This window comes from Neodiprion virginianus, chromosome 5 (genome assembly GCF_021901495.1).
Source record: "Neodiprion virginianus isolate iyNeoVirg1 chromosome 5, iyNeoVirg1.1, whole genome shotgun sequence".
Classification (NCBI taxonomy): Eukaryota; Metazoa; Arthropoda; class Insecta; order Hymenoptera; family Diprionidae; genus Neodiprion; species Neodiprion virginianus.
Genome location: NC_060881.1, coordinates 7829182 through 7841828, shown reverse-complemented (window position 1 = coordinate 7841828; position 12647 = coordinate 7829182). Strand labels below are relative to the sequence as shown.

General features: G+C 34.5%; 1 protein-coding gene across 6 annotated transcripts; it reads right to left on the bottom strand.

The window, feature by feature from the left end:
• Positions 1-768: 768 nt before the first annotated feature.
• Positions 769-12467, bottom strand: LOC124305377 (tyrosine-protein kinase Src42A). 6 transcript variants are annotated; one of them, XM_046764726.1, is made up of 8 exons: positions 11142-11742; positions 10236-10577; positions 8461-8582; positions 7563-7726; positions 4872-5199; positions 4447-4782; positions 4094-4309; positions 769-3626 (listed from the first exon to the last, which is right to left on the bottom strand). In XM_046764726.1, exons 1-7 carry the CDS (start codon positions 11237-11239, stop codon positions 4101-4103), a joined length of 1599 nt encoding a protein of 532 aa, XP_046620682.1. In that variant the 5' UTR covers positions 11240-11742; the 3' UTR covers positions 769-3626; positions 4094-4100. The 6 variants fall into 6 exon arrangements, with proteins under 6 accessions (XP_046620682.1, XP_046620684.1, XP_046620685.1 ...); XM_046764728.1 differs by lacking the exon at positions 11142-11742 and adding an exon at positions 12345-12467 and having other exon boundaries at positions 769-4309; XM_046764729.1 differs by having other exon boundaries at positions 769-4309; positions 10236-10777.
• Positions 12468-12647: the final 180 nt, after the last annotated feature.

The following is a 12647-nucleotide window of genomic DNA, read 5'->3' as shown; positions in this document are numbered from 1 at the left end:
TACAATCCAATAAAATATGATTCGATACTAAACGAAAAATTAGAATCTACTTCGGCGAATATAGCATGAGACTGAAGCATTCAAATTTGCTAGTGAATATTTTCCGAAGATAGTTGTAAAAGTACAAAAATAAAAAAGGAACCTACATAGCAAGTGTGAAGGAATTTTTTTTCTACGTTTCATGTTTATTACCAATACAGTATTAAATATAGGCGCTGTATTAATGAAATGAATGTATCAATATATGTATAAATAGATAGAAACCAACCACTTTCGTAATTGATTAGTAACGCAAGTGTGTATGCATATGTTATTTTTGAGCATAAACTTTTAAATGTTCCACAGGTACGCTTGAATGGCTTGCGTAAATTCCACGAGTTTTTAATTGGCATGGTTAAAGATAACTCGCGTATTACCTTTAAATACCAGTATTCGTATATCAAATCATTATAGAGTTAATCACAATCAGTACGTAAACTTACTTTAATATGTAGTTTGTACATATTTATAATTGAAAATATTAATAAGACGTTTAATGTGACAAATTTACGTTTGCAGCAAGCAATTTAGGGTATACAATTATCAATTTTAGCGAAGAAGAAAAACTCACTTATCATTAGCTGAGCAAAGTGTTAGTATTCAGAATAAACCGATAGCACACAATACTACCACGGTCATACACGTAACATGTAACAAAAATTTATTACACTATTTGATAACAATAGTATTATTAATAATAATAATATTAAAGAAATGAAACTCCGGAAATATTACAACTATAGATTTATTTCGTATGAACTAGAATGTAGATAATTAAATGTACGACAAAAAAAATATAGTGCTTGCATAATACAGATTGCTCTTATATAAAATAAAATAGTATAAGAAACTAAAATGAGTATACTATGTGTATGTATGCATTTGTGTAGATAACGTATATACTTATAGATAAGCTGATTTTTACATTTAAATTTAATATAATATTCTATGCATGTCGTTTGGAGGCTGATAGCAAAATGACGTTCCACAAAAAGTTTTATTGCATTTACATTGAAAATACGTCATCTAGATTATTATATGTTTTATACATAGTGGAGTATGTATATGTATATATATATATATATATATTTTTTTTTGTTTAATTTGTAAAATATTATACATATACAAAGATGCAATTTATTACGGCAGTCTGAAAATCGTTGTTGTTGACGTTAACTATTGTATTCGTCGAGCGTCAAATTGCAGTTGTAGTTTTTAATAATTGTTGAGGGCAAATTATGTTTTGTTAGTTCATACAGGGAGGAGGATCGATTCTTTCTGAAATTGCGCGAAACGTAATCCACAGACTGTAATTTGAATACCATAAACATATCGCACCGATATTATTATTATTATCGTTATCATTATTTTTTATACACTTACTTATACCAATGACTTTAATTATATATATATGTATGTATATATACTTGGAAAAGATAGGTCATGATTGATTCGTGTGCGTCACAAAGTGGTCCACAAAAGCTAGATTAGGGTCAGACTACGTAATAACTAAATCAACATTCACATAATGTAACAGAACAGAACTTATTTCCGATTAATCGAGTTAATCTAAAAGCGATTCCGAATTGTGACGCACGATAATAATGTACGATCAGGCTCTCAAATTTTGTTGTTACAGAGAAGAATAAATTATAGAAAGAAGAAAAAGTCTTGAATATGACCTTTCTATTGAAATTAGTGTTCAATTTCAATCAGTTATCTCTTGATTTTCAAAGAATACAGGAAGATATAAAGGAGCGAAACGGCAATTTCAACATAGCAAATGGCTCGTTGAAAAAGCATCAACAAATTGTCATCAAACTGTGCCGAGGTAAAGAAACTGGGATTTGTGAATGCATATTTTCTTATCTATTTCATGAATGAACTAAATGGACAGTTGAACCGCTCCAATGCAACTACTTGAATTATACGTACCATTGTAATACTGTGAACATATCAAAATAAAGACGCGATTATTAAAAGTAACGCGTAATGTTTTTCATTTAGATTTACAAATGACTCGAAAATGCACATACCTTGTTCAGCAGTTAGTAAAAAAGGAGCGAATTTACATGTATCTATATGCATACGTGGCAAATTATATGTATATATATATATATATATATATAACGTAGGGTCCCAGTCCAACCACGATGCATCTTTCAATTGCAAAAAAGATCTAAACAACACCTAGTTGAAACTATACAATGTTTCTGTACATTGTTAATCAGTATAAAAGTAGTAGTATCGATCAGTTTCTCACAGAACTGAGCTGATTCATTTATGAATAAATCAGAAGAAGAAACTTACAGTGAAATAGAAAACTAGAGCGTTGTCAGTAAATTTCGACGCGATACATCAAATTATATTCCGGAATGAAAAAAAATATTAGAAAAAAAAAAAAATAAAAAAAAATAATTGCAAGTTAATTGCTAGCACAATTCGCGGATTACACAAATTCTTATAGTTATTATGCTAATACTAAACTTACGCTTACTCTTTCATGAACACTTAACGATTATCTTGTCGAGATTAAATACATTAGTTTGCAATGTCTTGCATTATGCTCTCCAAACCCGTTCTAAAAAACAGCCATTTTATCTTAGTAGTAGCAACATACATCCCATTGTAATCTACCGAAGACAGAAGGCTTGAACCTTTAATGATTATACTCTTTCAGAATTAATACGAGGTTAAAATAATCAACATTAATGAAACGAAATATTTTCGAAAAAATCATTGTTTCACAAGTTTGAAATTACTTTCAACGAGTTAAATTTGCAAAATATGATTATGTTTTGCTGTATTAGTTTCCTTAATTTCAATCAATTCTCAGGTTATTAAATAACAATTTTTCTGAAAAATGCATTGCAACATTACGAGCTTCAACCTCGTGAGTCAATCACATAAACTTGCCAACAAACTTTTTTTGTCATGCGAATTTTTACAGCACGAGGTATACTTTTGGAAAAAAAAATACCTACTATAATACACTTCGCTGAATTATTATTTCGTAACTGTATCAAATGTCGACTTTGAATTTAGCAAGTATATTTATACATTGAATTTAAGCCGACGGCCAACTTGAGGATGTAAGAATCAAATATATATATAATTCGGTCTGTTGCTCAACTGTAGCGTGTGATGACAAATGAAATTAAATATGTAGCATATAATTTTTCCCATCTATTACACACTCAGAAATTCGATTGTGGCTTCAGTTAATTTTTCTTTTAGCACTGTTTCTCACCCCGCGATAAATGTTTTCTCGAAATTCAACTCATCAGTTTAGATATATTTTTTGCTCCAATCGAATTACTTTCAACATTCTGAAAACGAAGACACCAGCGAATGAAATTGTGTTGATATTTTCATTCACCAACAGAGTTTACCGATGTATTTACCCTACTATAATTGTCGTACAGTTAAGACATTCCCATCGCTAAATCATTCATCATATTTAAAAAGTCACTTCAAATTTCGTATGCATATTCGAGAAAAATGTTTAACTTTAAAAATGTGTAATATTGTCCGCGTATTCTTGAGAAAAGAATTATAGAAAAAGAACTTATACCTGTATATGGCAGCTAGAATAAAAAAAATCGTTAATGACGATGCTGGTTATTCTATATGAAAAAATAAATCATATCTAATAGAATACATGCTGTTTTTTTATAACGTGTACTACAGATGATACACTGAATTAATAGTAAGTTACTTTTGGCATTTTATATCTGCGTGTGGACTGGATGTTTAAAATAAGGAAGCGGAATAAAATTTTGCGAATATTTCAACCTAGGCCATGTACGTAATTTAATCGTGCCTCGACTTCATTTAGTCAAATAAAAATAGAAATTTCAACTGACATTTTGAAACTTCTGGTTAAACGTGTTTATTATGGATATCTTAAAGATCAGGTTTGGCCAAGGCCAACTGAAAATGATTTCAACCCAATCGTCAGTCATTCTCTACACTCACTACATCGATTTATTAGTAGTGTATTAGGCTATAAAAAAACAGCAGATCTAAGAAAATCAATATCGCGATTACTAACGCGTAGATCAGTACGCAGATGCCTCTTTGTACTCTGAGCCATCCATAGTAAAGAAATCTTCTAGTTTCCACTGAAGTGTTTCAAAGGTGGGCCTCTTCATCGGGTCTTTGTTCCAACATTCCAGCATTATGTCGTAAAGAGCTGTTGGGCAATTGGGTGGGCAAGGCATACGATAGCCATGTTCCACTTGATGCAAAACTTCCGCGTTCGTCATTCCTACAACAAGGAAAATTTTGATAAAAAGATTACATCAACTGCTGACATTAACCAAAGTTCTTTATTTCTGTGGTTTTATAGGACAGTTGAAGTTCTTGAATTGAGATTTGAAAAATGTAATAAACTGACAAACTTACCAGGGTATGGAATTCTTCCATAAGTAACCAGCTCTGTCAGTAGAATTCCGAAGGACCAAACGTCAGATTTAATACTGAATTTGCTATAATTGGCTGCTTCTGGTGCAGTCCACTTAATTGGGAATCTAGCGCCTATCCTAGCTTCGTATTCATCCTCTTTTATCAGTCTAGCTAGCCCAAAGTCAGCAATCTTTACAATATTACTATCTGCTACCAATACATTTCGAGCAGCAAGATCTCTGTGAATGTAGTTTTGCGATTCCAAGTACGCCATGCCGGCAGCTATCTGAGCTGACATATCGATCAGCTGGGCAAGTTTCAAGCCCCGGCCTTTTCCTAATCAAAGGATGTGTAAATTTTGAATCAAGAACATCTGATATTTTTATATGGCCAAAGGGCGAGAAGAAAATCAAACATAGTTTTACCTTGTAAGAATTCTAACAAGCTTCCATTTCTCATTAGCTCAGTTATGATATATATAGGCTCTTCCATTGTACAAACAGCATAGAGTTGAATCAATTTCGCGTGCCTCAATTTCTTCATAATTTGAGCTTCGGCAAGGAAATCTTTGGGATCCATCGTTCCTGGCTTCAATGTTTTTATCGCCACTGGTGTGGTATTGTTCCATAAGCCTTCCCATACCTCACCGAATTGACCCTGACCAAGTTTGCGGACAAATTTGAGGGACGATCTATCGATCTCCCATTGATCTCGCGTGCGATGACTCAAACCCTCCGTTACAGGTTTCTCAACCTAAAAACAAAGCCAAATACGGGCCAGTCAACGGTTAATCACAGCAAGAAGATTAGGACTATTTAAGTGACAATGTATGGCTTTATATTCCACAGACATTGTTAATAGATCTGTTTATGTACATTGTGCATGCATTTACAATTTTGCTCACTATGAAAGGTTGCTAAAAAATTAAATGAATTATATCTTATCATTGAAAATTGTCCAATTTCACCAATACAAGAGCAATACCTCAAGCAAGCTATGTGCGCAGAAGGGTTTACCATGGATTGCAGCTACAGCACTACTTATAACAAGCTATAATACACATGCATAAGATACATACAGTAGCTGTAATTAACTAAATGTTATACTGTGAGTTAAAATACATATTACACTGGTTAATGATGATGGCTAAACATTGCAATAAAAATTATAAGGTTGCGTCATATACAAGATGCGAAGATCAAGAAAAGGGTCTAATATTTATAGCTTTTACAATGTTTTGAAATGAAACAAAAGTTTGTTCTTTTATACTAATTAAAGAAATTTTTGACCTTTTTTAAACATATAATTAAAAACGTTTAATAGTAATGTGCGGTACACGATGGGTTTACCATCATAGCTACATCATGGTAACGATGCTTAGAATGTATTGTACATAATATTATTATTTGAAATGAGTGCAACCTGTTGGTGCTATGATTGCGATATTAAACAGTCTAAAACACAGAAATGAAGATTTAGTGATTGTATTTTGATCATAAGATTTTCATGAATCTTTTCTCGTTAGTCTTAAAAAATTGTCATAAAATACCTGGCATATTAAATAATTTCATTAGTATAGGAACATTCGATACGTATAGTTTTATTCATAAAGTAAACTTTTTTTAATAGTTTGGTAATACCAATTAAGCAAGCGGGGGTTACTGCGAATTTTATCCTTGGAATTTTATAATTAATCTGTTTCTTGAAAATTCAATTATAATAAAAGGAAGTTCTGTGTCAGGATACAGATGCTACATCATTAGTCATTTTTAAATACTTTACAGAAATAGTATTGGCATAATTAGATAAGCTTCGACAAAAGTTCAAAAACTAAATATATACCTATATATAGTGTGGGCATGTGGAAAAATAGGAATATATGTACAACTGTAAATGATACATCACTAACATTACACCACTCATACTCTAAATTGTTTCTCGGATATTAAAAATATTATATGGTTGAAAAATAAGGAAACATTTCCACTAGCTTTGCAATTCTTTGTTAAAATTTTATCATAAGATAACTCGCAAGTTGCGGTTTTTTAGTGACGTTGGAACATGATACCATAAAGAACAGGTTTATGCTATTATTATTAAAATTATTATTATTATTCCATAGAAATGCGGAGTTAGTGAACAACGACATGAATGAGAATGAGCGAGTAAGTTGTATTGGGACATTTAATTTACCAAGAAAGTCCAGCGGGAGGCGGGGCAAGCAATAACAGACAAACAGACACGCTCCATTGAGATAACACCTTGCAATATGTATTGAATATGAAACTAGTGACTTCTTTGACCCTTTACGTTTACTTTTTCAATAGCAGGACATAGTTCTGGAGTTATTTGATGTACATGTTTCTGGGATAATTATGGTTAGAGGAAACGGCTAACAAAAAAATTTCAATTTCTAATTTGAATTGAACTGCGAATCTGATCAAGACAACGGTCACCACTTTAGACTCAATGTGTACTAAGAATATTAAAGATGCTTGTAGCTTCGAATTGTAATAACTTTTCTTGTCTTTTCCAGGATCAAGCTTAATAATCGTAAATAATATTTACAATCTAACTTATTAGGATAGCAAAGTCCAACAGAAGTTTAGACAGTGCTGTTTTCTGCATTCAACGTTAGGTTATAAAAAAAGGAATGAAAAAAAAATAGCAACATTCAAGTTATCTAAATTACAGTGTATTCAGTTGATGACTTATTCACACGCAATGGTATTCCCTGCTGAAATCAGTGTTATCAAGCAGAAATTGGACCGTAAAGTAATTGAAATATTAGTGCATAACAGGGTCTGAAACGCTAGACAAAAAAAGAATTTTAGTCATTCGACTTATCGCAGGTGTGTCGGAGGGAGGTGCCTAAAAGTACTGATTAAAACATCCCCTTCAAAGATTGGTATAAATGTTGTTTTACAAACGACAACGATGTATATATATATATATCTAAAAGCCTCGACGAGTTGCATTTCATTATAAATATATAGAGATATAGTATTAATTAACGATATGACATTCTCAAAGAAATCTCTCACATGCAGCAAGCTGTCTAAACTCTGTGTAGACAAATTTTGGACCGTTAATTTTAACGTATGACTTTCTGTTACCTGCACACACGGTTTACAAAGATTGACACAGAGACCATCTGCGTCTTTGCTGTAATGTTCAACGAGTTCCTGTAGTGTTCTGAAAGTTGTACGCCTGGCTATGAAGAAACCACCTTCATCCAGTTGCCTGATACGGTAATGTTTTACTGTGTCCCCATCTCGCACTAGAATGAAAAAAATCAGTGTAATTAGAAATTTGTACATAGTTATTTATTTATTTTTTATTTTAATTATTTAAATCTATCTGATCGATGAAATAATTATTTGAAAACAATTGTCTGCTTACTGAAGAAAATGAAATGAAGAATTGACAAATTTTTATAAAAATTTCAAATGATGTTAAAGCATATAGTATGCGCGTTGCGACTCACTTCACGCGGATGAAAAGTAGCGAAAACCACTAAGAGATAAAGACATGATAAAACAGGAAATTGCAATCTGGCTGACAGGATATACCAATTTAATCATCAAGTGATACAACGCCACCGAGTCTACTGTCTGATGGATTGTTTCAGGATCATTTACCCCAAGTAAACCTTATTTTGAAGCGTTACTTTTGACTAAAGAAAATTGAATGTTTTTAAATAAGAATTAAATATCGGTGTGTTTATTTTATTAAGATTCGTGTCATTTTCACCGAACAAATCAAGCAGACGTACCGTGTACTCTACAGATCAATTTCAAGATTAATGTATTTAATCAACTGGCTTTAGAACATGTTATCTACCAAATGACGACACATTGTTATTATCAAGCGGGTGAAAGCTGAAGGAGTGAACCAGTTATCTGTATTTTCTCTCCTCCCAACTTATTATTGCACACCCTGCGCTATCTTTATTCATTTTTATTACTTCTTGTACGACAGGTAGGTTGCGACGAATAAAACTAATGCACTTACCCGATAGGGAATAGTCATTGTGTCGACTTTCCGAATCTCGAATTAAGAATGCTCCATGATCATTCTCTGGCAGTAACAGTTTCTTCTCGGCTTCAATTCGCTTTATTTTTCTGAAGTACCATCTGAAAAAGAAAAAGAAAAATTTACTGTCACTGACTCGAAATACAAATTAAGTTCAAACAAGTACATATGCGAAAGGTTCGACTCAATCTTTAAGAATGATTCAAACGACTTTGATCAAAGCGAATAAAATTTAAATTGATGAATTTGGAAAAAGATAGACAGTTCATGAGAAGACTAAGTTTAGAAAACATTCCACATGCTTTGGCATACATAAATTTTGCATGCCGTTAAAACTATCGCTTCTGAATAACTGAATCAAATTATGATTGTTATACCTAGGGTCCGAATAAAAAAAAGAATGTTATGATGTTTCAACATTCACTCCGATGACAAAGTTAATGGGTAGTTACTTGATGTGGAAAACTACATTTTCGAATAATGGGGACACAATTTCTTCAAACATAATTAACTGGCAGAACTGAACTTTAATTATACTTCTTCCTTGCGCAACTCTATTCTATCGGCATATCTTTTGGCATTTTTGCAATAATAAACTGCCATTGTACCGATGTTCATGAAAAAAAAAAAAAAAAAAAAATGTTAAATTCAATGTACAATATTTCCTAGAACATGAGTAGAGGGATCTTTCAATATTTAAATATGAACACTGCTTCCTGAAAATTCCTACATAGTAATCTACCAAGGTGTGTATGTGATTGTGTGCGTGTGCTCGTGTGTAGGCCCCCCCGTACTAGAAGAGTACAGTGACGCTCAACCTATCAGGTTATTATGAAGTAGTGAGGAACCTTTGGAGTAGGTGAAAGCAATCTCATGCAATAATAATAATTATAACGAGCAAAGAAACTAATGGCAGAGGAATTTTAAAAAACAAGAGTCACGCCTGCGACGTTATAAAAAGTTATTGAGCCACGATTAAAAATAACGGCTATGCCCTATTAAAATATATCAATTCAATCCACTGTTACTGATCGGCATCGATATAAATATTAAACATATGGTAATCGATTAATTGGTTTTCCAAGCAGATCTATAACTGTAAACCGATCGTTGGAGGGGTCGTGTTGCGAGCGCATGACTTGGATTTTCAGAGTTGATATAAATTTTCACATACACAATTCCTTGACTCTTCCAATTTTCCATATGAAAAATTCATCATTTTTATTTTCTTATCATCATAGAGTAATGTTTATATTCAGAATACATCGTTTAAGTTACATTTGGTTTCATACCAAACCTGATTAATTCATGTCTGAGATAGTGAGAAAATCGTTTCGCATAATCAATAGCGCATTATTCATGAAGATGTGAATACTTTGAATTCTAGGATTTAAATAGTATTTTTTATCCTGTGGGTTTTTACCCGATTTGATAACAGTCAAGAATATTGCGATATAAGATGGTGGACCTAATAACTACGTTAAAAAATAAAAAAATTTGGCAATAAATGTGAAACACTAATTTGTCATTGAATCGAAAACATCCTGGTCCAGAAACGTGGATTTACACCAAGTCTCATGGAAACTCAATACTTTCAAAGAAGCATAGATCAATTTAAAAACTGTGCTATACCGTTCTACGTAAGAAAAATTCAACACGTTCGCCGACTAAGTAGAACTGCTGCCTTAGGCTTCGTGAAAGACCGAAGCAAGCTTTTGTTACAGATAAACGAATAGAGTAATGTACAAACTTACGGTTCAGCTTCAATAGATTTCAGTTTAGCAACGTAGTTACTGGGAATGTATCCTTCCTGTCTGGTCCTCTTGCTTCTAGCGAGCCACCAGTCGCCCTGCGTGTCGTTAAGGATTTCTAAGTGTTCTCCCTTTCTGAAGCTGAGGTCCTCGTCAGTCCTTGCATCATAGTCGTAGAGGGCGACGAATATTTTAGCCGTCGGCGCATCGGTTTCAGGTATTTGCGGTATCGGTCTGATAGGATCCGGAGGCGGAGTCGGAACCGGGCTAGCTGGCAACGCGATAGGGTCGCTGGTGGTGTTGCCGCTCCTCTGAGACTTATCCTTTTCAGAATTTGTCGGGCTGCTAAAACAGTTTCCCATCTTGATAGCGTTTTGGTAACGTCTCAAAGCAGGTAATTTTTCAACTCTGAGACACTTCAGTAAGTGTCTTTTGGTATTTGACTGTTCATACGTCTATATAGTCAGTCACTTTTTTCAGATGCGAATAGGAAGTTCTGTTTTTTGGGTTATCGTTCTCTGCATGGTCCATAGATTGATGGATTTCTTAGGTAAACAGTCAAGTGTAGAGTATAAATGATAAAAAAAAGAAATATTCCAGGGGAACAGGGCGAGATTCTTTGTCCCTTTGGCGAGATTTTTTTGTCTGTGTGAATGGTTCTACACGTTTCAAGGGTTCGATGTGGATTAGTGATAAAAAGAAAGAAAGAAAAAGACTTCGCTCGTCCCTTTGATTAAAAATAAACACCGTTGAGCTGCGTTATATACAAGAACAATAACGAGTCGGTGGCTAACACACGCGATAATGGTAGGGAAGAGATAGCGATTTGTGGTTATTGGAAACGAGAACTGGGAGATACCAAAGATTCGTTGACGTTACAAACACACTAGAAAATATTAAGATATTCACAATTCGTTGTCAGTTTGACGAGCAACTCGGACTTGCCAAGTGTCGAAGTAAAAAGTGCCAAGTGTTTCGAATTGAAACTTTACCGATAAAACTGACATAGAGATTAAACTCCACTTTCCACACAGCAGCACTGGGTCTAACGCATACCCCTTTACGTATACATGTATTTAGTTTTTCAAACATTTACAACACGGATTACGGAAGCGTAAACCAGCCAAAAACGCCGTCGGACAATCAACGGAACAACGTATTTATCGTCGGGATCAAATCGGGAACATGTGACGATCGCAGGTCCCTGTTCCCCTCAACGAATCCCCGAAAATCACGATCAACTTTCTGGCCGAGGGAACCTCCTTGCAGCGTTCGCCATTGTCCGTCAGTCCGTCTGTCCGCTAGCCGTCAAATACGATTTCACATGCGCGAGCAGAATATTGTTATATATGCGGGTTCAGCGGAATCACCAAGAGCACACGCCCCCGAGGCGGGAGCAAACACAAACGACACTTCGACGTCGGCGAGACTCTGCCCGATAACGTGACGATCAGGACATCGTATTATCCTGATTTAGACGATTTTTAATACATCGGTTCGAAGTGAAAACACCCACCAAGGAGGGGGGACGAGGGGAATTCCAGATTGTTTCGTTCGGAAGAATTCGGTACGGTGTCCGAAGGAAGCCGAACACCCGGTGCTGGACGTCCTCGGACCTGTGGCTCGTCCTTCGAATCTTGCCACTGTTCGATATGCATTTTCGTACTTAATCCCTTTACAACGATTCCCGGTAGCATTTAGATTCAATTGAGGCAGAACTGATACTGACTTGCATCGCTAGATTATCACGATAAAAATCTATCGCGTATATAAACGAAGTCAAAATGCGTATTTGAATGCTTTATACGCGTGAAGGGTGCCGTCAAACCACAAACTCTCCGGGACCGTCGTCCCATTATCGCACATTTAGATTTATTTCTTGATTTATTTACGAATTCTGTAATCACCTGCGACAATATTATGACCCGAATATATGCTCTAAATCCGAATTACCTTCGCTGATAATGGCGATTATTTGTTGACAGCGTTGAGACGATTTCTTATCAATCGAAAGATAAATCAATTGATTTTATGTAAGGAGAACCGAACGACACTCGTTCGATCGTTGATACGAAACAGAAAATACATACATGCACGTGAAAAATAATTCACCTTTGAAAGACGCTCGCCAATGATCGGAAGGTACCGGATCTGAAAATTTTTTGATACATGTTTACCCAGCTACGATCTTTACACGCATCAAAACACTTGTTGTCACTTATTCAACATGCACGCGCGTTCTGTGGCAAGACTGCCCGAAGACAACTGTCCGCGTTAACTGATTAAGCTTTGAATTATCTTTCAAGTTTCACTTCGATTTTATCCTACCTTTTGATTAAACGGCGTACATAGTTTATGACCATATAATTTCGCGCCTATCGGCTACTTCAAGTATCAAAAATATGCAGTCTGCCT